Source organism: Numenius arquata, chromosome 10 (assembly GCF_964106895.1).
Source record: "Numenius arquata chromosome 10, bNumArq3.hap1.1, whole genome shotgun sequence".
In the NCBI taxonomy this organism is placed as follows: domain Eukaryota; kingdom Metazoa; phylum Chordata; class Aves; order Charadriiformes; family Scolopacidae; genus Numenius; species Numenius arquata.
The window spans coordinates 45,239,919-45,242,181 of record NC_133585.1 but is presented as its reverse complement, the minus strand read 5'-3'; the positions used below and the strand labels follow the sequence as shown (position 1 = coordinate 45,242,181).

Here is a 2,263-nt window from a genome sequence, read left to right as displayed (position 1 = left end):
GCTTCCACAAGAGCATGCATCCGCCCAGGTCTCGGGCTGCAGAGTGTGCCAGAGCCATTGGCAACAGATGGTATAAGTGAGAACAGCAGTATGAGGTGTGACCAGGAGGACAATGTGAGGGTTTCGTGAAGGAGCTCCAAGGGGAAGTACAAAGGATAAGAAGCAATGTAAGAGAGTTAAGCAAAGTCTTAAATGTCAAAAATGATTATTTTATAAAAAAATATCCCTTCTGTCCATCCCTCCACCCTTCATTGCTCAGCAAGAACACAACGTGCTGCCTCCTGTTCTGCAGGTCATGAGCAATCCATTTCAGAAGGGCCTCGAACACGGCCTCTTCTTTCATATGGACACCATCCTTCTCCAGCATGCGCTCCAGCTCATTGAAGGAGAGCTCCAGGAACTCGGTGGACACCCTGGCCATCTCCTCAAAGTGCTGGAGGATGAACTCATGGGCTGCTTCTCGCAGATCAGGACAGTAGTAATAGTCCGTGAATCTCCAGATGCCCACGCAGTTTTCCAAGCATAGCTGGGATTTTACGAACTCGCAGCACAGTCGCACGAGGCCCATGACATTGAACTGGTCTGCTGCGATCAGCAGACTTTCCACATTGTCAGCCGTGACCGGTGCTGTCCCGGTGTAGGCGAACTCCAGAATGAGCCTCATGGTTTCCGGGGAGGTGCCGGGGATTGTAAAGACCATCTTCTCGGCATTGCTGCAGGTGTTGGAAAACAAGGCCCTGAAAAACACAAAGCAGAGCTGGGGAAGAAAGCAGCCTTGCTGCCTTCAACCCTGATCCATCCTCCCCTGGGCCTCCTTCCCCAGGCACAGCTTTGGGCACCAGCAGCAGCCATGCTGGCAGGCCCTGGACTTTTATCAATTCCTGTTTGATCAGCTGGTTCTTATAGAAAGGAGTCACAGCCTCCACCTGTGGACAGAGAGCTACAGGGTGAGTGGCCATTTGGCTTCAACAAGAACACCAGAGAATATCTTTATTTCTGTGGGGAAGGAAAACCTCCTCCCTGACAGCAGACAGGCCAGGCCGGCCACGCTCCCAGCCCTGCACCTGCAAATCTGAGGGTTCGTCAGGCACCACTTCCAGAGCTGCTGCTGGATCTGAGCTTGTGGATGAATTCTGGTGTGCGGGCAAGTACCAGGACTACGGGGAACTGCTGGAGGAGAGCTTGAGGGCCGAGGGAAGCACTGGAGATACACCAAGGCAGTGTGGCACAGACTAGGAAATACTCTTTGGCCCCCTCCCCTCTGGTTTCACTGAATTTCACTGAATTTTTAGAGTTGGAAGGGACCATAAAGATCATCTTGTCCAACTCCCCTGCTGAAGCAGGATTGCCCAGAGCATGTTTCAAGCGCTCACCTGAAGTATGGACTGCAGCTCCAGAGGATTGTCTTGTGAGCATTGAATTCAATGCCATCCACGCTGATGATCACATCATCACAGAGTTTCCCTTCCAGGCCAAGCCCGTTGAAGGCGGTGCAAGCCACAGCACTCATCTTCCTCTTCCTGGATGAGGAGGAGTACGCGATGGGAGCCAAGCTATCGTCCACCTCAAAGCCCAAGGCAGCGGAAGGTGCTTGTCTCAGGGGTGCTCACAGCATTTTATCCTTGCCCTCCCTCAGAATCCCTGTACATCAGGTGGCTCTGGAACGTGACCCATAATGGCATCACAGAGCCTGGGGGTGGGGGGACCAGAACCGGCTGTGAGCCCCTGCGCACGCCCTCTGTGGGGCAGAGGTGTGGGTCCCAGGGGACCGTATTGGTGTGGGGCAGAGCCGTGGGGTCCCTGCGCTCTGGGGAGGTCAACACAGGAGAGGAAATAAAAGATGGACACAGCACTACGCACTGTCTAGAAAAGACTCCAAGCTTTTCCAAGAAAGCCAAGAAGGGGAAAGAGATTTTTAGCAAACAGGGAAATATACAGAGAAAATAAGTTTTTGGGAGAAGAGTAAAGTCAGGACCCTGAATTTTAGGAAAGCGAACTTCCAGTTCTTCAAGGAGTTAGTTCTCCTGGGAAACTGCCCTCAGGGACAAGGGAGCAGAACAAAGCTGTCAGATCTTTAAGGAGACTTTCCATAGGGTGCAAGAGCTCTTGATCCCCAGATGTAAGAAATCAGAAAAGGAGGGCAAGAGACCAGCATGGCTGAGTAGAGACCTGCTGGTCAAACTAGAGAACAGCAAGGAGATGCATAAGCAGTAGAAACAGGGACAGGGGTCCTGGGAAGAGTACAGGAACACTGCCCAGCTGT

The 2,263-nt window shown here is 52.4% G+C and overlaps 1 protein-coding gene across 1 annotated transcript; it reads right to left on the bottom strand.

Moving 5' to 3' along the window:
• Positions 1-205: 205 nt before the first annotated feature.
• Positions 206-1,674, bottom strand: LOC141469484 (kelch-like protein 10). The gene is made up of 3 exons (XM_074155011.1): positions 1,648-1,674; positions 1,374-1,564; positions 206-737 (listed from the first exon to the last, which is right to left on the bottom strand). Exons 1-3 carry the CDS (start codon positions 1,672-1,674, stop codon positions 206-208), a joined length of 750 nt encoding a protein of 249 aa, XP_074011112.1.
• Between the last annotated feature and the right edge of the window lie 589 nt (positions 1,675-2,263).